Source organism: Cotesia glomerata, linkage group LG10, assembly GCF_020080835.1.
Source record: "Cotesia glomerata isolate CgM1 linkage group LG10, MPM_Cglom_v2.3, whole genome shotgun sequence".
NCBI lineage: Eukaryota > Metazoa > Arthropoda > Insecta > Hymenoptera > Braconidae > Cotesia > Cotesia glomerata.
The window spans coordinates 14970150-14989324 of NC_058167.1; the positions used below are offsets into that span (position 1 = coordinate 14970150).

Here is a 19175-nt window from a genome sequence, read left to right on the forward strand (position 1 = left end):
TTAACAATAATGATGATAAAAACGAAAAAAATCCTGTTTATTATTATAATAGTAAAGTAAAATAAAATACCTAATACTCATTGTTATTTTGTCTCGTTGCTTCAGGTACAGTGCAACGACTAAAGACTATCAATACTTTGTTTATTTTTTATAATTATATCTGTTACTTTTTTTTTTTTTTTTTTTTTTTTTTTTTTTTTTCATTATTGTAATATTAAATAGCAATCAATTCAAATTTTATTAAATCACAAAATATTTGAGTTAATGTGATATGTCGAATTAAAAATTAAAAAATTATGGCGACTATTTATTTGAATGTAATAAAAATTTTTAAAATGCTTAATTAGCTTGTGACATAAAATGACAAAGTAACAATCAATGTATTGGTATAAAGGGTTGCTTTTTATCACAGACTTATTGTAATACGTCTCAGCCGCCAAGTTAATAAAATCCGAGATTTTTTAAAATCAACTCGTGAATTCTTTTTTGGGCCATAATTTTATAATTGTATTTACTATTTGTAAAATGTTTAAAAAATAATGTACATATTTACATGTATTATTTTTTTACGGTATTTATATAAGTTTTAGCTTTAAAATTTGTCATGAAATGTTTTTTTTTTTTTTTTTTTTTTTTTTTTTAATTATTATTATTAAAAACAAGTTGTAACACTTTACAAATAGCGATTGATTATACTTAATAAATTATCTACGAGTTTATGCGGTTTGTAAATATTTTTATAATTATATAGATTTGTTTTTTTTTTTCGTTGAATTATTTATCTTGAGGAATACATTAGCAATTGTTTGTTGATTCTTCTAATTGTTATTTAGTTTACACCGATGAGAAAAAGTCGATCGAGTGTATGTAAATTGAGTCACCTTTCACATGATATTAATCGTATCATTAACAGTCGCAAGATTCAAAATAATAATATTAATAAAAATTATAATAATATATATTAATAATATAATAATAGTTGTATAAAATTAGCTATTAAACGTCTGAAACTAGTGAGCACAATATCTATGACACACATTGAAGTTTTCTCTCATTGTATTAAATAACGAGATCAATCACACTCGTATTTATTTTTTGAATAATTTTAGTAATTCAATCGTTTATTATTAAATTATTATTCAATGTCCGTTGATTAAAAATATTTCGAAAATTGCTAAATATTAACTTTTTTTTTAAATTCATTTTTAATAAAAAAATTAGATATTAAAACGTGCTAACAGCATTTTTTCCTATGTTGCTTGGTACTTTTTCTTAAATTAACCGTTTCGTTTGTTTGTATAGCCTGACGTTCTTTACGTTCTTTTTTTGTGCGTAAAACTTGACGTGTTATCGCCATAAACATCTGAAAAAAATAAAAATCAATTTTATTTATCGAAATCATATTGATTGTAACAATGATAATAGCAACAAAAACAAAAAAGGCCATTCGGCAGCCGAAATGGAAGTAGATTTCATAATGAATAAAAAAAAATCAGTGTAACAGCAAATTTTATAGATAAACAAAGTTTAATTAAGGAAGAAAAAAATTAATGTACTTTTCAGTCAGTTTTGTATAGACAAAAGATGGATATTTTTTACTTTAAAAAAACATTTAAGCATAAAAATTGAAGCTTAATTTCTCAGCTTTCAGCTTGAAAATTTTTTAATTTCATTTAACAAACAAATTTATTTCGAAAAATTATTTTTAAAAAATTGCATTTTTAATTTTTTTAATATTTCTACAAATCAATTTTTTTTCTCAATTTATTGGCTATAATTTATTTGTTACAAAAATTCATAAAATTATCAAATTCAAAAGTTATTTGAAGGAGAAGTAGTGAAAGTATGAAATTTTCAAGGTTTAAAAATGCTGTAATTTTTAAACTAATTGATTAATTGAGCTCACATTTAAACTTGTCCTTCGTAATAGTCTATAGATTAAGTATGTTGAGTTTCTTTGAGATTCCTTAATAATTGTTAAGTAAATTGTGGGGTAAAAGACCCAATTAGTGGCAGGGACGATATTACTGACATTTTCTTTGATTTTGATACTTATTCAATTAATGAAATCATTAATTTCTATTATAAATATATTATTTGTAATCTTTAAGACCTTTAGATCAAAAGAATTTTTAATTTTTATTCCAAGTAGAACATTTTTTTATTGAAAGAAAAAGTGCCACTAATAGGGTTTAGAGGTGCTACTAGTATTTTCTGACTCAGTTCGTCGAGTTAAGTCGAAATATAGCAAAATTTATGAAAAGTTAAGTCCTAAAGACAAATACAATAGTTAGATTTTTATGAAATTTACTAATAATAAGGTAAAAGACCCAGTTATTGACACTTGCAATTTTATTTTAATTAAAAAAAAAAAAAAAACAAATCAATTCTAATAAATTAATAAATGTAGTTTTTGAATTATAAATTTAAAAAAAATTGATTTTTTGAGGACATTTAATTTTTTTAATTAGAATAAAATTGCAAGTGTCAAAGAACTAGGCCAGTGTCAATAGCTGGGTCTTTTACCTTAATCTAAATTATAATTAATTAATACCTCTTCAACATTAATATTATCTTTAGCAGAAGTTTCGAATAATTGAATGCCCATTTGGTTGGCAAACCGCTGAGCATCTTCTGTCAAAACAACTTTGTGATTAGGCGCATCATTTTTGTTACCAACTAGGACCCTGTTGACAATATCGCAATTGTGCTCTATTTCATGCAGCCATCGTTTTACATTTGCAAACGAATCGCCGCTGGTCACATCATAAACAACAATAACACCATGTGTTCCTCTGTAGTACGTTGACGTTATTGTACGAAAACGTTCTTGACCAGCGGTGTCCCAAATTTGTAATTTAACTCGCTCACCGTCAACTTCAACAGTTCGGATTTTAAAGTCAACTCCTATGGTCGTTATGTAGCTTCCATTGAATGTATTGTCAGCGAACCTGAGAAGTAGTGAACTTTTTCCGACTCCTAAAAATTAAAAAACATCTAATTAATTATTAAAAATATTTAAATTAAAAATAGTTGAGAGCCTCTGAATGATGGATAAAGTTTTATTCATTATTGCACATATTATAGAATTGTATCAAGGGCAACACAGACAACCCTTTTATTTATCTGTCATGAATCATGACTCTTGATAATGCGGAAGAGAATAATTTTATTGCCTGCATCATTAATTTTTTATTACACTAACCGTTAAAACATTTTATCTCTTGCTCAATGAATTTGCTCTTATCTCAACAATAAAATTAAATAAAGATCAACTTAATAAAAAAATAAAATAATTACCACTGTCTCCAATAATGAGTAGCTTAAACAAATGATCATATTCTCGAGCCATTTTAATGAAGAATCTCCTTGTTCTTTGGTCCAGAAATCTCAGTCTCACGAGTATTTAAATATATATTTATGTATGTATGTATATATGTCTACAAACCACAATATAAAATGTATAAAAAAATTATTTAACTAAGCTGACGGAAAAAGCAACTAAAATAATAGTTAATAAATTATAAATAAAGTGAGTTTCTTTGTTAAAAAAAAGTCGGTACTAATACTAAGTGCAAAAAATATTTTTTTTAATGTACGTTTAGTTTCTCCGTCAGGTCATACACACAATCTCCAGAAAGTTTTTGACACTTGCTACAGGCTCGTTGTTTTAAAATCACAAGATCGCCATTTTACTGGATAAGCGATATCACTCTGACCATTTCATTATTATATTATTATCACTATTGAGAAAATGTATTCGCTATACATAACGCCCACATCGACATACTTGTTTTACTCTTCTTCACTTCAATCTTTAATATGTCTATACACACAACCATACACACATAAACATATTTCTCCTTCCTACATATATACGTATATATGATATGCATATACTACTACGTCTTTTTGTTCACAATTTAAATTCTCAAGACCTTAAACAAGATAAAAAAAATTATCAACTCAAATTTGTACTAGATATATATATTTAAAAAAAATGAAATTTACTTTTTTGATAAAAAAAAATCACCCAAAATTTTATTTCATTTTATGAAAATAATTTTGACAGATATTTATTATTTTAAAATTAATGTATAATTCACGTGTTCAATTTACTGACAATGGAGATAACAAAAATAAGTAGACCAGAAAATAAAATGATTTTCGTTATAACAGCCAAAAAAATAGTATAGTATGATCATTAATGCTGCTACAACGTTATAAATGCAATGAATATAAATTTATTATTATTATTATCATCATCAAATATCAAACATAGCGTACTATATTATTTTACAATTGTATTAAAATCCGTTCAATATATATACTTATTTTATTACACTTACATGCATAAGTATGTGATAATACTGAAGTTAGCCAATGGCTGTCAATTTTAAAATGAAAATTAATTTAGCTGATATTTAATAGTTTTAAAACTTTATGTAACAAATAAATTATAGCAAAAAAAATTAGAATAAAAAAATTGACATTTAGAAATTTCAAAAAATTAAAAATGTCATTTTTTTAAAATAACTTTTACAAATTTTTCTTGTTAATAAAAATTAAAAAATTTTCAAGTGACTAAAACTTTAATATCGTATTTTAAAAATTTTTATAAAAAATCAATTACAAAAAAAAATGCTTGTTAAAATTTTCACCAAAAATTTTTTTTAATTTTCACATGTGGAATTTTTTTATTAAATTTTTTTCATAATAATTTAATTACTAAAAAATTATAAAAAAAATTCTGTCTGTTAACTTCAGTGTCTTGTAATAAAATGTACTTTATTTTTGTTTTTCAGCCAACTTCAGAGTTATCATAATAAGTGCAGGTATCGATAGAGTAAATCTCGAAATTAAATAAAAGTATGTCTTTATCTTCAAACTGTTGGAATTAAGGTTAAGCTTCTGTTTTTAAAATTATTATTTAATAATTGACAATTATTTAAAAAATAACAACAAATAAAAATGAATAATGCACCGATACCAAAAGACACCCAGGTAATTTTTTTTTCACACATTTAATTTATAAATAAAAAATTTCATAATATCGGTTACATCACTTAGCACATACAAAACAATAATTAATTAAATTATTTACATGACATTAAAGTTATCAGTCACTAACAATTTTTTAATTTTATTTATCAAAAAAATTTGTTCCAAAAAATGATTTTAAAAAATTGCATTTTTTAGTTTCTAAAATTTCTACATGTCAATTTCTTTCTAATTTTGTTTTGCCATAATTTACTTCCTATAAAATTTTTAAATTAATTTTCATACAATTTCCAGGATTTTCAATTTAAACAATCAACAGTGCGCCAAGTGAGCGAAAGCTTAAAAACCGTACCAAGTGGTTGTAACTTGATAGTAGCTGACGCCAAGCGTGGATTATTGTACGTAGCAACTGACGATAGATTGACAGTATTAAAAAGCGACTGCGACACAAATCCAGACTGGAGAATCGACTACAAGCTGCCGTACCCCATATCACGTTTGTCAATCAGCTGCGACTACTCTTACCTAGCTGTAACATTCAGCAGATCAACAGCGCATATCTACAACGCGAGCTCATTGTCAAAAAACTCCCTGGAACTAATCCACGAGATCCAGTTGTCTCGCTCGAGCCAGAATGTGTTTGCATATGACCTGCGATGGAACCCTGCGATACCAGGTATGTTTTGTACAGTGGCGAGCGACCACTCGATCGGAACTTTTCAGGTCAGAAGCGAGCAAAAGACAACCGTGGGTGTCGTAGCATTAGAAATAATCGACAGTGTCGAAGCTATGTGCGTCGCTTGGAGTCCAAAGGGCAAGCAATTGGTAGTAGGCTGCAAAAACGGGAACATTATTCAATTGAAGCCAGAGCTGAAGGTGATGAGAGCTATTTCTGGTCCTTCACCGAGCATTGGCCAGCTGATTACCATTCTTTGGGTGAGTAATTACCAGTTTTGCGCAGCTTACTATAACAGTAATGAACGCCGGGTTGATGTGCTGATCGTTGATGCACCAAAGGGCGCTGATGCTAAGCCAACGTTTACCAATTACGAAGACATTACCTTCGGAATTCCAGATAACGATGGAGAGTACTCTCCTAGGTACTATTTTGACTACGTACCTGAGTGGAATTTGATTATAGCTGCTAGCAGTAGCAGCAGTGAAGTTGCTGTTCTAGGATCTCTCAACAATGGCGCTAACTGGGAGCAGTGGCAGCTGATTGACAGTGGAAGAGCTCAGCTTCCTCTAGTTCGCACCGTTGAATCTTATCCTGTTGGTATGACAATTGATAGGTCGTCAATTACTATCTTACCTTGGGGCCCGGAGAGCACACTACCTCACCCAGTTCCAGTTTTACATTTGTTTGGCACTTCGGGACAGATTGTGAGCTTTCATATGGTTAACTTGATACCAAATTGTCCGGCTTTGTGCTCACCGCCTTCAGAACCAGTCAAGGTAGATCAAAATATCACCGCTACGTCGGAGATTAATTTCGTTCCTCATTCTGTAGCTACAAGTACTCCCAGACCAAAACAACAGGAGCTCATCGAGAGGCCTAAAGTTACTATACCGCCTCCGAATTTTTTCAGCGAACCTGTTTCTGTTAAACCAGTTTCTGCACTTCCAACCGCACCTGTTAGTTTGCAAAATCCACCGGGAAATATTGAATTGAAAATTCCTAAGCCAAAACCGATTGAGAAGCCTGAAATGCAAAAAACAGAAATCAAACTTTTACCTAAACAAACACCTCCAGCTGGATCTCCAGCTGGAGCTCCAGCTTTAGCTCCAACTTTAGCTCCACCAGTAGTAAATCCAACAATTATTTCTTCTACACCAGCTCCAATAGCTTCAGTAATTGAAAAGATAAATTACGATGACAATTTATGCTGGCGTGCGTTCCGAGAAGAACAGATACATTTTGAGAAAGAATTGCAAATAATTCTAAAGCCACGAGCTCTAGACATCGGAACTGATGAGGAAAGGCAAAAATTAATTGTCCAATGCGAGGAAGTCAATAGTTTTATACAAGAGCTGAACGAAACAACCAATAGTTTGAGCAACGAGATATCTTACCTGAATTCATTGCTGCTGCAATCGTTTGCGTGGCTGGAAGAAACCAAGTCAAAGCAGTCGAGTGGTAATGTAGCGCGTGATCATCATGACAAAAGTAAAATAAATGAGTTGCAAAGACGCTTTGTTCATCTTCAGTCGCAGTTAATTCAAGCGATGAAGGTTTTAGACGCGCGATGGGCTGACAACGAGCAGCTGGAAATGGCGAAATTTAAAGTTCCCGGCTTGGAACAAATTTACCAGTGTCTCACAAAGTACGATCAACTTATTCAGGCCAACAAGAAACGCCTAGATGAGCAAACGAAGAAATGGAAGGCTCTGTCAAGAGGAAATCATATTTCTCAGTTAAACCAGTCGCTTTCGAAACTAAACATCAGCTCTAATTCACCCGGAAATACCGATGGAGACATGATCGAGATGCGTTGTAGGACCATTGCTAACAACACCCGGAACTTTACTGCGCTGAAACAATCCAAGTTACGCGACGTCTTGCTGCAAATGGAACCACGTATTATAAAGAACGTTAATCCGTCGAACATTCATAGCAGATTGGAAGCTACTCTTTCGGCTTTGGTGTTGCAAAATACTGCGCCTCCAAAGAAAGAAGAAAAAAGTACATCTACATATTCTAGTACTCCTCCGAAGAAAGAAGAAAAAAGTACATCTACATATTCTAGTACTCCTCCGAAGAAAGAAGAAAAAAGTACCTCCACAGCTTCTAACGCGCCAATGAAAATAATATTTTCATCAGTAGCTCCTCCAGAGACTCCAGTGTCTAAACCAGCTGCCAAACCTGCTGTTCAGAATCCTCTCGCTTCACTTAATAGTATTGTAGCAAATATCGGATCTTCTCAAGAAACTTCCGGTCAAAATAAAAGCCAAACTTTTTGTTTTCCAACCAACACTTTCTCCTCTGTTTTCGCAAACAATCTCACGACTCCGAAGACAAATAACGATAAATTGAACTTAACTGGTGGGTCAACATTTGTTATTAAAAAGGTGACTACTGTATCCAGTATTACTCCCGTGCAAACACCACCAACAACCGCAGCCAGTTTTTCAAAACCAATACCAATTTCATTCGGCTCACCTGAAACAAAATCTGAAAACTCAGCTCCTAAAGACAGTACAAACAAGCCGGTGATTATTTTTAAAGCCAAGGACACTTCGGTGACTCAAAGCCAACCATTATCTTTGTTCGGGTCAAACATCCTTGAAACTTCTTTAACTAAAGTTAACCAACCCGTAACAATTCCACAAAACCAGCCAAGTCTTGGGTCTAACATAAATTCATCATTAAAAAGTTCTCTTCAAACTCCAGTGACTACCAGTCAGCAACCATTCTTCAGCTTCGCCAGCCAGACTTTGACCACTGCAACTCCTAAGACTACTCCAACAACAGCACTTTCTGAATCCATGCCAGAGTTCTCTTTCGCTTCTAAACTGATAGACACACCAGCTTTATCCTCAACGATTTCTGAGCAGTTTACAACCACAACAACTACTCAATCTCTCGACTTGTCCAAGCTATCCAGCAGCTTTTCACTTTCTAATTTGATAGCTGAAAAACCTAGTTCAGTGCCTAGTACGACGTTCTCTTTCAGTCAGTCTGTTACTCCAACTGTATTAAATTCAGGAAAACCGGCGATAACCGTGGCTTCAATTGTTCCCGCAAACGTTATTGTCAGTCTGCCAGCTGGAACGACTATTGAAAAACAACCGACAACTACTCCAGTGTCTACTCAAGCCTCTTCAATATTCAAGTCTTCACCACTGTTATCTTCAAGTCTTTTTGGAGGATCAACTCCATCCACTCCAACTGCTATCTTCGGTGGTGCGGCAGCCACAACAGTCTCCCAGGCACAGCCTTTGCAAGACAGTAACAAGGTTACTTCAATTTCAACTTCAACAGCAGAAAAACCAACCGCTTCAATTTTTGGCGGTCTATCCCAATTGTCATTCGGACAAAATCAATCTACAGGATCCAGTTTTCCAGGATTTACTACTACTACTACTACACCAACTAGTTCATCAGAAATTAATTTCGGTAAACCTCCTGCAACAACTGCAACTGGATTATTGTTCGGACAATCTTTACCAGCTGTAACGACAGCGACTACTACACCCTCCTTCGGTTTATCAGCAGCTCCTGGAGCTACTGGAGCTTCAACATTGTCATTTGGACAATCAGCAGCTGCAGCAGCAGCTACATCACCTTTTGCTCAATCTCCAGCCACACCTGCTGCAGGATCACCTTCATTGTTTGGAAAATCCGCTGCTGCAGCAGCTACTGGAATAACTTCTTCACCATTCGGTCAACCTGCTGCTCCAGCTACTTCTGGAGGATCACCTCCATTTGGACAACCTCCTGCTGCAGCTACTTCAGGAGCATCACCACCATTTAGTCCTACTGCTCCAGCTTCATCTGGAACGTCGTTATTCGGACAATCCAATGTGAATGCTACAACAGGTGCAACTCCATCGATCTTCGGTCAATCAGTATTGTCACCTCCAGCAAACACTAAATTACCACCAACTACTGCACCAGCAGCACCTAGTTTGTTTGGAGGAACTCAAAACCAACCGACTAGTTCTCCGTTCGGTGGAACTTCATCTTTGACTTCAATGTTTGGATCCACGAGCGTCAGCTCCGAATCAGTGACAACTGGAACAGGAATCGGGACCACTGGTTCTATTTTTGGCGGAGCTGCGTCAAATACACCTTCATTGTTCGGGTCAGTTTCACCTGGAGGTGGTTCAATATTTGGAGGAGCTGCTGCGAAGCCCGCAGCTTCGGCGTTTGGTGGTGCTCCAACATTCGGATCTCCTCCTGCTATGCCTACCGCTCCAGCCTTTGGAGGGTCACCAACTTTCGGCTCAAAGGCAGTTTTTGGTTCCCAGCCGTCTGTTTTTGGGAATTCGAGTCCTTTTGGAGCTGCACCAACTTTTGGGAGTAACTCTGGAAGTGTTTTTGGATCTGGAATGCCTGCTAGTCCACAAGATGGGTCTATGTCTATGGGAAATACTACTTTTGAAGCACTAGGTGCTCAGAATGGAGGACTTTCTTTCAATAGCTTGGCACAGAAAAGTCCTACTCAAGATAAACCAGCATTTTCCGGTGGAAGTTCATTTACTAGTTGGCGATAGTTAAAATATTTTTTTTTTTATTAATTTTTCTGTCGTTACACGGAAAGAACAAGATGACACTGGATATCATCCCAGATTATACTGAATGAAAAAAAGTTTCAGATAGTATAGCTAGTATAATCTAGATTACAATGAGTATAATCCAGATTATAGACAGTAAAAAATTTTGCGTCATTGCGTCAAAAAACTTAGTGTTAAATATTTAATATAAAAATTTTTTAACGCAATGACGCAAAATTTTTTAATGTGTAATGAGTATAATCCAGATATCACTGAGTATAATCTGGGATGATATCCAGTATCATCTTGTTCTTTCCGTGTATTATCAAATAATTTTTTATTTCAATTTAAGTTACAAGTTTTGAGTTTGTTTGAAAAGATTCTGCTCATGTAAATAAAAAATAAAATTATTTGTATTTCTTTTTTATTTATTGTTGTTATAAAAATATTAATTACAACATTAAAATTAATTACTATATATTTTATTATATAAGTTTGAATTAAAACAATACAGAATTATTTTATATAGCTCTTTTGATAGGTTTAGGCGCAATTGACACCTTAGTTGGTTTACACAGTTCCAAAATATATGGATCATCATTCGGTGAGTATGTTGAAGTATTTGAAGATGACACAAGAAGAGCTATAGAGACTTCAACATTGCAAGCTTCCATCCAGACCTGGTGAGACAATAAAACAGTTGTCTTCAATCTGTAATCCGTACCTTCGCTATTTTGTGGTCTCAGATCCGCTTTTTTAGGCAGCAATAATTGTACTTGTTGATCCGGATGTCGCAGTTTTATTCTGATAGTACTTGGGTCTCGTAGGTTTAATATTTTAGCCGTAAGCGGGATACCTAGAATAAGTCCTCCTGTGAATTTTAAAGCAGCATCGGCGTCTCCTCTTGGTTCCTCAATAATTGCTCGACATAATTTAGTAGATACTGACGGCCTGGGCAATCGTTCTTCTCCACGAGCTGGCAACGTTGTCAAAAGAGGTAATAATAATCTCGACAGAGATCCAGGTTTAGCGTCTGCCATAGAAGGGATTTCCATTACTAACGCTCGTGAAAATGGAGGCAGCTTTGACGTATCTTGTGGCAACGAATCAGCTTCAGATAAAAATTGTCTTGCCAGAGGCAACGCGCTACCTGTTGCGCTCTTAGTAATTCTTATCAACTCGACAGCCAAAGCTTTCAACCAAACGTCGGTAGCGAGAGTTATTTCATTTTCTTCTAGTCCTACAAACAAATGCTGAAGCCTAAAAAAAATAATTAAAATCAATAACCAACTAAATAATGATTTTTGTTAAATTACACTGTACTCATTTAACTATTGACTTTTTTAAAGATATAAGCTCATCTCGAGGTTATACTCATCAAGAGCTTTCATTTGAGTACCCACATGCATTTTTTATATATTTTTCATATATACATATATATATAATATATATAAATATATAAAATATATGAAAAATTGATGTGGGTACTCAAATGAAAAGTCTTGATGAGTGTAACACTGGAATGAGCTTATATCTTTAAAAATGTCAATAGTTCACAAGATACAAGGTCATTTCTTAACTATGTATCTAGAGATAGAGCATTTTCGAATGCAACCTAAACACTTATCATAATAAATTGACTATTGGTGAGAATGATATGAAACCTTGAAAAGGCATAACTTATTCTCTTAATAATATAGATTAAATTAACTTAAATAAAATATTATCAATACTTACTGCTGAACATTTTTCAACAACAACAAAATATTACTATTAGTCGAAGGCAGTGTGCTTATTGGCGTCGCCTCTGTTTGTGATTCAGTTATCTCTTTAACCACAGACCGCAGTAACAAAAGACACCTGACATAAAGCGCAGTAAAATGAGCTGCACCTTCCATCTTCCTATCCATTTCCGCGAGTCTATCAAGATCAACCGCAGCAGCTTCCAGTAGTTGTACATAAACTTTACCACCAGGTCTCGCGTTTTCAACTCCAGCGACCATTCTTTCCAAGAACTCCTGGCCTCTTTTATCACTGCTCTTCTCATCTTTCTCATCATTCACATCAATACCAGGCGCTCGAGTCAACGCTGGTCTCAAACGTGGCACCAAATGCGGCATAGTGTCTCTCAAGTAGTGATAATGCTTCGCAGCGTGCTCCGAAAAAAGCGCGTGCATGCTCGGACAGTGCAAAGCCGCATTAAATATCAGTACCAGGACACTCGCATACGAGGGGTCATCCACATCCGGCTCCGGTGTGTCAAAAAATGGGTGTCTTCCTAACAATTGCGGTACCAATGGCAAAGTCAAATATGGATGAGAAGCTCCCAAAGCTGCCAGACAACTTCTGATGCTGTCCTTGTCCTGCGGGTACCTCGTTAAGTTATCAATCAACCTATTGACGCACATATGAAGGCAGTTCCTGGTAGCAAGACGGCTGGCAGCTAGGGTCGCATGCAAACCTTCTCTGACTTCATCAGAAAAGTCTTCCAGCGCGCATAAAATAGTTTCCAGCTGATCTTCCTGAAGCGTGACACTCGTAGACATTTTTCTTAGCGACTCAATCGCTTTTATTCTAACATCCTGGATCTCGTCGTTGAACATGTCGACCATGAAGTCCAAAGCGATTCGCGCGATAGCTGGCCGCTCTAGAGATAAAGTACAGAGTGACTCTACAGCTGCAGTACGAACTTCTAGAAATTCATCTTCAAGTCCGTGGATAAAAGCTCCGCAGGAAGCACTGCGCTCCTCTATTTCAGAGCCCTCGTCTTCAACGCGCATCTGCTTTTTATCCAGAGCCTGCTCGATGTATCTGCTGGACACGTTTTTCATCGCTCCCATCAGGCTCATCGCCGTGGCACGGACTCGCGGTGATAAATCACCAATCAGACCACAGAGTTTGGAAAACGCGCTGTCTATCATGCGCGTGTCTTCACCGTCAGTGCCAACGATTATTTCTTCTGGATATTCCACACCAAGCATCCAGATCAGCTTAAGAACAGCTCTTCTTACTATCTCATAATCATCACGCAGCGCACTGCAGGCTTCTGTGAAAAAATTAGGAGTTAGACGACAGCCACGCTCGGAATGAAGCTCAGCCATTGTTTCAAACGCTGCTGCTCGCACTCTTGGATCCTGGGACCTTGCGTAGTGACTTACTAGCACCAAGGTGTCGTCATTTGAGTTTAGTGATAGATAACGTCCGATTATTGACAAGCAGCGCGTCTGTACTCCATGCCACGTGTCTGATAAATGTTCTCGGGCGATTTTCAACACTCCTAGTCGGTGATAATCTCCAAGTTTTAGTAATGTGGACAAGCCTTGACTTATCACGCGATGTGACTCTTCGTTTTTTAACAAACGAGAAGTTTCTTCGATTATTCGTACCTTTTCCGAGGACTGAGTTGTCACTTCTCCGAGCTCTGCTAGCACCCAGAGAATTTTTGCTCTCACTGCCGCTTCTGTTTCTATTCCGAAGCGCTCTATTAATTTAGTGACTGTTAGAGGTACGTCTTCGGATGACATCCGGGATAAAGTGTCGGATATTCGGACAAGTAATTGCAACGCGTCATTTCCACCTTTGCATTTTTCTAAGCACTCTACGTAAGCCAGAGCTGAACAACCGTCAGAGCCATTTTTTGTGCTGCTTGTTGATTGTAATCGCAGTGTTCGGAGACGTTTTATTGGAGGCTCTCCGGTTACAACCTAGAGTTAATTAATTATAAATAATTATATTATTTATTATAATTAAATTATAATAAAGTTAGCCGACGTTTTGAATTTTTCGTTTTTTTTTTTTTTTTTTTCAATCATTAGAACAAAAAAATATTTTTAAAAAATTACATTTTTAGTTTTTCAAATTTTTTACAAATGAAATTTTTTTTTATAATTTTTTCAATAAAAAAAAATTTCAAAAATTTTTAGATATCGGCTAACTTAATTTTCATGAAAATGTTTAATTTGAAAAATTAAAAAAAAAAATAAGTTGTATACTTACTTGGCTTTGATTGAATTCTGCAAGGACTCGTTTTTTCATTAAAGCTGCCATTTTAGATACTTATTATAATTTTAATAGACATTAATTACATTATATTATTTATAATTTGATTATTAGTAATGATTATTGCTCAAAATTTTCATACATTTATAAAACTAAAGATAAATTTTGTGTAAATGTCAACAGTCAACACAAAATTAACATAACCTTTTAACAAATTTAATTACTAAAAAATCCGGTGGATACACCACAGCACCACGTGCAACATCTTTTTTGATACAGTAAATTTCTACTTCATCCATTCGTTGCTCAGAAAAATAAGAAAAATTCTAACTCTAATCTTGAAATTATAAAAAGTTATAAATATTAATGTTATTTGTTAAAAACATTAGAATTATAAAAAATTATTAAAAAATGTTGGTGAGAATACCTCAAGCTTCGCTGACGACAGCTCTGAAAAACAGGTAATTTATTTATTGAAAATTCAATTACTTAACCTCCCTTATAAATAATTTTTTAAAGTAAATTATCAACTTTCAAAAATTAATTTGCTGGGACAAGTATTTTGCAAGGTTTTTATTTATTTATAATAATTACAATAATTTATTTTGTTACTATAAAGCTGTTACAGTTCTGCTCACGTTAAATACTCTAACTTGTTACAAAAATGCGGGTTTTCATCTCAAGGATCACCGGAAAATTTGCAAAAAATTTCGCAGAGTATAACTGGATTCCCACCGCTGTCAGAGCCAATATTAAATCTACCCAAGCCGATTTATTCAACAGCTAAAGAGGAAGATCAGACAACGCAGATAAGTGTCTTGTCAAATGGGCTGAGAGTTGCGTCAGAGAATAGATTTGGAAAGTTTTGCACTGTAGGAGGTAAACTTATAAATTAATTTTAATTTTGATTTATTTATCTAATCACTTAAAATAATAAATAATTAATATTTTCAGTGCTAATTGACTCAGGACCTAGATTTGAAGTTACATATCCCAGTGGTATTTCTCATTTTCTAGAAAAACTAGCTTTCAATGTGAGTACAGTAATAAAATTAATTTTATTTATATATATATTTTTTAAGTTATTTAATCCTCATCAAGAAATATATTTTCATAACTAATGACAATGAATTATTATGAAAATTAATTTAGCGTATATTTAATAAATTTAAAAATTTTATAACAAATAAATTATGGCAAAAAAAATTGACATGTAGAAATTTTAATAAATTAAAAATGCAATTTTTTTTAAATAATTTTTTGAAACACATTTTTTTGTTAGCAAAAATCAAAAAATTGTAAAGTGACAACTAAATTTAATGACAATTAATTATGAAAATTTATTTAGCAGATATTTGATAATTTTAGGAATTTTTTTTAACAAATAAATCATGTCAAAAAAAATTTAAAAAAAAATTGAGATGTAGAAATTTTAATAAATTAAAAATGCAATTTTTTAAAAATAACTTTTTTGGAAGACATTTTTTTATTAGAGAAAATTAAAAACTTGTAAAGTGACAGCTAAATTTAATGACAATTAATTACTTTATTTAGTCTACAAAAAATTATGAAAGCAGAGATGAAATAATGCTGACATTGGAAAAGCACGGTGGTATATGTGACTGTCAATCATCTCGAGATACATTTATCTACGCAGCATCTGCTGAGAGTCAAGGTTTAGATACAGTGACCAAAATCCTCGGTGACATAGTCTTGAGGCCAACCATCACCGAGGATGAATTAAATTTCGCTCGTCAAACTGTACAGTTTGAATTAGAGACATTGCATACTCGACCTGAACAAGAGCCTTTGCTCATAGATATGATCCATGCTGTAAGTCTTTTGAACTATACTTTAATTATTTTATTAAAAATCAACACTTACAAAAATTGTTATTTAAAAATTATTACAGGCAGCATATAGTGATAATACTCTGGGACTTCCCAAACTATGTCCATCAGAAAATATTGGAAAAATAAATCGTAATATTCTATTTACGTATCTGAAAAATCATTATACACCCAAACGAATGGTTGTCGCTGGAGTTGGTATTGAACATAATGATCTAGTCAATGCAGTTAAGAAGTAAACAATTTATTTATTATCTCAAAAATTATTTTTGGCAACTTTATATTTTATTTTTGTAATTTACTTCAGGTATTTCGTGGATGAAAAACCTATCTGGGAGCAAGATAGCAGTCTAGCTTTGGACAAAACTAACACCGTGGATAACTCGATAGCTCAGTATACTGGAGGATTAGTCGTGGTAATTTATTTTATATTTAGTGATGAAATATGATTTACAAGTTGGTAATTATTTTTATTTAATTTTAGGAAGATTGTAATGTGCCAGTATATGCTGGACCCAGTGGTCTTCCAGAGTTGTCACACGTCGTAATAGGGCTCGAAGGATGCTCTCATCAAGACCCAGATTTCATTTCGATGTGTGTCCTCAATATGATGATGGGAGGAGGTGGTAGCTTTAGTGCTGGTGGTCCTGGTAAAGGAATGTACACTCGTTTGTATACAAATGTACTCAACAGGTAATTTATATTATTAAGAGAATAAGCAAAGTTTTGTGGCCAGTATATTTATATGATAAAATGGCTTTTTATGGTTTAATAGGTAATTAAGAAATGACTTTGTATCTCGTGAACTATTGATATTTTTCAAGATATAAGCTCATCCCGATGTTAGACTCATCGAGATCTTTCATTTGAGTACCCACATCAATTTTTCATATATTTTATATATTTATATATATTATATATATGTATATATGAAAAATATATCAAAAATGCATGTGGGTAATCAAATAAAAGCTCTTGATGAGCGTAACATCGGGATGAGCTTATATCGTTAAAAATGTCAATAGTTAAGAAAGTACAGTGCAATTTAACAGATATCTTGTGAATTATTGACATTTTTAAAGATATAAGCTCATCTCGATGTTACACTATTCAAGACCTTTCATTTGAGTACCCACATCAATTTTTCATATATTTTATATATTTATATATATATGAATATATGAAAAATATATCAAAAATGCATGTGGGTACTCAAATGAAAGCTCTTGATGAGTGTAACATCGGGATGAGCTTATATCCTTAAAAATGTCAATAGTTAAAAAAGTATAGAGCAATTTAACAACAGTCATTATTTAATAAAGCAAATTTTACTTAATTCTAGGAATCACTGGTTGTACAGTGCTACAGCGTATAACCACGCATACATTGACTCGGGTCTTTTTTGCATCCATGCATCATCAACACCTTCACATGTTAAGGAAATGGTTCAAGTTATCGTCAAAGAACTAGTAGCAATGGCTGGGGATATGACTGACAATGAATTGGCAGTACGTAAAAAATTAATTAAAGTTATTCAATTAATTAGTTATAATTAATAATTAATTAAAAAAATTTTAAACCATAGAGAGCGAAGAAACAATTACAGTCAATGTTATTAATGAACTTGGAACAAAGGCCCGTAGTTTTTGAAGATATTGGTCGCCAAGTACTCGCCACAGGAACAAGAAAACGTCCGGAATACTTTATTCAAGAAATCGGTAAGCAACATTATTTTTTTTATTTAAAAAAGTCGTTTTTATCTAAAAATTTGTTTTTGTCATTAGATAAAATCTCAAAGGACGACATTCACAGAGTAGCTCGTCGCTTACTCAAGTCTCCACCGAGCGTAGCAGCTCGCGGAGGAATCAAAAACACTTTATCACTCTCAGAAATCCAAGCTGGCCTGCTGGATACTCATGGTCAAATGTCCGGAATAATGAACAGACTGTCAATCTTCCGTTGATAGTTGAACAAGATATCCGATTGCATTTTCCATTTTTAGCCAACCAATAAATACATCATCGTATTACTTCGTTTAATTGATTGTAAAAACATTTATATCTATTTAATTTAAGTAATAAATTTTCGACGTCTGTTTATTTTTAACATAGATTGAATTCAATTAGAACTTTTTTTTATCGTACTCAATCTGTACGTGTATATTATGTTTAAATAAATCGTCAATATTTACCTAGAAACTCGTTTATTGTTTTTGAATTAAATTAAGCCTGCTAATCAATAGAACGACGCGTTATATATTTAGTTGAATATATAGGTAGGCAGTTTTGATAACCACGGGCTTCCTCTTGATAACTTCTGGTTGCCTAACACACGAAACATCTCATTGTCCCGACGTCACGTTACTACAAATTGCGTAGTTTAGATCGAGTGACGTAAGAACTGCTCATTCGTCATCATTTATATCATAGAAGTTTTATAATTTGATTGATTATTTTATTTATTTTTTATTTTAAATAGTTTTCTAATTTCAAGCGCAAAAAATATAAAATTTGCAAATTTTTTAATTCTAATAAAATAATCATAATTTTTTTTAACAGCTTGGATATAAACTACAAATTAAAATAGTAATTTTTTATAAAAATTAAATTAGCCGAAAATTAAATTTTTTTATCGAAAAAAATTTTTAAAAATAATTTTATAAATGTTATAAAAAATAAATTTTTTTAACATTTGCTTGCTTATAATTTTTTTTTTTATTTAAAAAATCCAAAATTTTCAAGTGTTTGCTAAGTTTAGTACCATATTTTTTTTTTTTTATAATTTAAAAGATAAAAGTTGAAATTATTTTATTTAAAAAAATTAATTTTTACAAATTTTCTGTTAATCATCTAAACTAAATGAATGATTTAATTATTTAAAAAAAACTTTATATTTATTGACATTTCTTCTTGAAATTTATTTTACCAAAAATTTTAATTCTCAAACAAAACCAGCAAAACGCTTGGTTAAACTTTGAAACACAAACGTAAACGGATTAATTAAAAAAGTAATGGGAATAGTCGGACGGTAATGTACTTAATTGCCTCAAACGTGAAGCATATTTCCTAATCAAGGTCACATGTGCTTAGAGAGGTTGTCAAAAGCTGA

At 32.8% G+C, this 19175-nt stretch overlaps 4 protein-coding genes across 6 annotated transcripts; 2 read left to right on the top strand and 2 right to left on the bottom strand.

Moving 5' to 3' along the window:
• Positions 1-10: 10 nt before the first annotated feature.
• On the bottom strand, positions 11-4027 carry LOC123272531 (ras-related protein Rab-35). Its single transcript, XM_044739392.1, has 5 exons — positions 4012-4027; positions 3600-3938; positions 3301-3440; positions 2555-2979; positions 11-1363 (listed from the first exon to the last, which is right to left on the bottom strand). Exons 3-5 carry the CDS (start codon positions 3350-3352, stop codon positions 1235-1237), a joined length of 606 nt encoding a protein of 201 aa, XP_044595327.1. The 5' UTR covers positions 3353-3440; positions 3600-3938; positions 4012-4027; the 3' UTR covers positions 11-1234.
• Positions 4028-4815: 788 nt separating this feature from the next.
• Positions 4816-10645, top strand: LOC123272478 (nuclear pore complex protein Nup214). Of its 3 annotated transcripts, none has more exons than XM_044739311.1 (3): positions 4816-5004; positions 5296-10256; positions 10541-10645. In XM_044739311.1, the coding sequence occupies exons 1-2, from the start codon at positions 4972-4974 to the stop codon at positions 10216-10218; spliced, it is 4956 nt and encodes a 1651-aa protein (XP_044595246.1). In that variant the 5' UTR covers positions 4816-4971; the 3' UTR covers positions 10219-10256; positions 10541-10645. The 3 variants fall into 3 exon arrangements, with proteins under 3 accessions (XP_044595246.1, XP_044595247.1, XP_044595248.1); XM_044739312.1 differs by lacking the exon at positions 10541-10645 and having other exon boundaries at positions 5296-9412; positions 9458-10290; XM_044739313.1 differs by lacking the exon at positions 10541-10645 and having other exon boundaries at positions 5296-9097; positions 9185-10290.
• A 30-nt stretch (positions 10646-10675) lies between these two features.
• On the bottom strand, positions 10676-14373 carry LOC123272482 (integrator complex subunit 4). The gene is made up of 3 exons (XM_044739322.1): positions 14215-14373; positions 11956-13922; positions 10676-11478 (listed from the first exon to the last, which is right to left on the bottom strand). The coding sequence occupies exons 1-3, from the start codon at positions 14263-14265 to the stop codon at positions 10740-10742; spliced, it is 2757 nt and encodes a 918-aa protein (XP_044595257.1). The 5' UTR covers positions 14266-14373; the 3' UTR covers positions 10676-10739.
• Positions 14374-14518: 145 nt separating this feature from the next.
• Positions 14519-18265, top strand: LOC123272495 (mitochondrial-processing peptidase subunit alpha). Its single transcript, XM_044739341.1, has 10 exons — positions 14519-14678; positions 14837-15096; positions 15172-15251; positions 15772-16050; positions 16130-16302; positions 16375-16483; positions 16552-16760; positions 17410-17575; positions 17653-17785; positions 17852-18265. The coding sequence occupies exons 1-10, from the start codon at positions 14629-14631 to the stop codon at positions 18028-18030; spliced, it is 1638 nt and encodes a 545-aa protein (XP_044595276.1). The 5' UTR covers positions 14519-14628; the 3' UTR covers positions 18031-18265.
• Positions 18266-19175: the final 910 nt, after the last annotated feature.

Bases quoted from the DNA above. Each gene is read 5' to 3' on its own strand.
- LOC123272531 (XM_044739392.1), bottom strand. From the start codon at position 3,352: ATGGCTCGAGAATATGATCATTTGTTTAAGCTACTCATTATTGGAGAC. The intron at 2,980-3,300 runs GTAATTATTTTA...TTTAATTTTTAG, and splicing joins ACTCATTATTGGAGACAGTG to GAGTCGGAAAAAGTTCACTA. The intron at 1,364-2,554 runs GTATTAATTAAT...TATTTTTTTCAG, and splicing joins ATAATATTAATGTTGAAGAG to ATGTTTATGGCGATAACACG.
- LOC123272482 (XM_044739322.1), bottom strand. From the start codon at position 14,265: ATGGCAGCTTTAATGAAAAAACGAGTCCTTGCAGAATTCAATCAAAGC. The intron at 13,923-14,214 runs GTAAGTATACAA...AATTAACTCTAG, and splicing joins CAGAATTCAATCAAAGCCAA to GTTGTAACCGGAGAGCCTCC. The intron at 11,479-11,955 runs GTAAGTATTGAT...TATTTTTTTTAG, and splicing joins TTGTTGAAAAATGTTCAGCA to GCTTCAGCATTTGTTTGTAG.
- LOC123272495 (XM_044739341.1), top strand. From the start codon at position 14,629: ATGTTGGTGAGAATACCTCAAGCTTCGCTGACGACAGCTCTGAAAAAC. The intron at 16,051-16,129 runs GTAAGTCTTTTG...AAATTATTACAG, and splicing joins TCATAGATATGATCCATGCT to GCAGCATATAGTGATAATAC. The intron at 17,786-17,851 runs GTAAGCAACATT...TTTTGTCATTAG, and splicing joins ATACTTTATTCAAGAAATCG to ATAAAATCTCAAAGGACGAC.
- LOC123272478 (XM_044739311.1), top strand. From the start codon at position 4,972: ATGAATAATGCACCGATACCAAAAGACACCCAG. The intron at 5,005-5,295 runs GTAATTTTTTTT...TACAATTTCCAG, and splicing joins CGATACCAAAAGACACCCAG to GATTTTCAATTTAAACAATC.